The sequence below is a fragment of the Protobothrops mucrosquamatus genome, unplaced genomic scaffold, assembly GCF_001527695.2.
Source record: "Protobothrops mucrosquamatus isolate PMUCROS unplaced genomic scaffold, P.Mucros_1.0 scaffold5778, whole genome shotgun sequence".
Lineage (NCBI taxonomy): Eukaryota > Metazoa > Chordata > Lepidosauria > Squamata > Viperidae > Protobothrops > Protobothrops mucrosquamatus.
Genome location: NW_015391625.1, coordinates 19,699 through 21,261, shown reverse-complemented (window position 1 = coordinate 21,261; position 1,563 = coordinate 19,699). Strand labels below are relative to the sequence as shown.

At 42.3% G+C, this 1,563-nt stretch overlaps 1 protein-coding gene across 1 annotated transcript in view; it reads right to left on the bottom strand.

Moving 5' to 3' along the window:
• CHAF1A (chromatin assembly factor 1 subunit A) overlaps positions 1-1,563 on the bottom strand; it is a gene marked incomplete at its 5' end in the record, with an annotated part of 22,985 nt that overhangs the window by 5,836 nt on the left and 15,586 nt on the right. Inside the window, one exon of the mRNA XM_015829298.1 lies at positions 607-712. Within this exon, the coding sequence (XP_015684784.1) occupies positions 607-712 (106 nt within the window). The remainder of the gene's footprint in view (positions 1-606; positions 713-1,563) is intronic.

The following is a 1,563-nucleotide window of genomic DNA, read 5'->3' as shown; positions in this document are numbered from 1 at the left end:
GCTTCTTGGCAAGATTTGGGGAAGTGGTTTGGCCCTTGCCTGCTTTTGGGGGGCTGAGAGAGAGGGACTGGCCCAAGGACAGCCAATTGGCTTCATCCCTAAGGCAGGACCAGAACTCGCAGCCTCCTGTTTTCTTTTGACCACCACACCAAACTGACACTGCTGGATTATAGCAATAGCACTTAGACTTATATACTGCTTCACGGTGCTTTACAGCCCCTCTCAAAGCGGTTTACAGAGTCAGCTTATTGCCCTGCAAAAATCTGGGTCCTCATTTTATCGACCTGGGAAGGACGGAAGGCTGAGTCCACCTTGAGCCGGTCAGGATCGAACTGCCAAACGGCTGGCAGTCGGCAGTCAGCAGAAGTAGCCTGCAGTACTGCATTCTAACCACTGCGCCACCACGGTTCTTTTTAATACAAGTTAAAATACGGGGTTTAATACAAATTATTGTTCTGGGACTGCCAGTGGGTCTTGACTAATTTGGGGAGAGGCCTTTCTCAACTTAGTTGGGTCCGATGGATTTATTTTCACGCAACTCTGATGTTTAGCCAGCTTGATTTCCCCCCCCTCTGGCTATTGGCCTTTGAACAAGCAAGGATCTACCTGAATCAGCTGGCTTGCCTGGGTTTGGCTGTACATCTATAATGCATTCGTCGTCATCTTCTTCCTCCGTGTCTGCCTGAAATCCATCCATCTCTGCGATTTCGGTCTTGAACAAAAAAGAGGCGTGTCAAACTTGGGTGTCAGCCCTCCCGACTGGTTCAGTTAGAAAAGCAAAGACTCTCGAATCCATGGTTAACAAAGGGACACATCACTAAAACCAAGTGGTTAGGCTGAAGCTAAGCCGGATCGGAGTTTTTCGCGCCCAAAGTAGGTTGTAAAAATTGGGTCGGTTCCGATGGCGGCTGTCGTGACTTACAGCCGTATTGGCCGGGCTCAATTCTGGTCGTAACTTGAGAACTGTCTGTAACTCACTTCACAAGGCTCATGGGTGAAATGAATAAAACCGTGAGCCAAGAGGGAAGACTCGTGGAGAAAACTCTTCACGGGTTTTTCTTATAAGAGAAGTGGGTTTGTTTAATGACTGTCACAATAAAATGAAAATAATTAGATAGATAGATGATAGATGATAGATAGATAGATAGATAGATAGATAGATAGATAGATAGATAGATAGAGAAAGAGAGAAAGAGAAAGAGAAAGAGAAAGAGAGAGAGAAAAAATATAGAAAGAGATATAGATGATTGAAGAGAGATAGATGAATAATAGATAAAATATAGAAAGATAAAGAGATAAAGATATAGATAGATGAATAAGAGATTGATAGATAGATAGATAGATAGATAGATAGATAGATAGATAGATAGATAGATAGATAGATAGATAGATGGCAGAACACAAATAGAAGACCCACAGAGATAGATAGATGATAGACAGATGACAGAAGAGAGATAGAAGACAGACAGAGCGATGATGATAGATAGATAGATAGATAGATAGATAGATAGATAGATAGATAGATAGATAGATAGATAGATAGATAGATAGATAGATAGATAG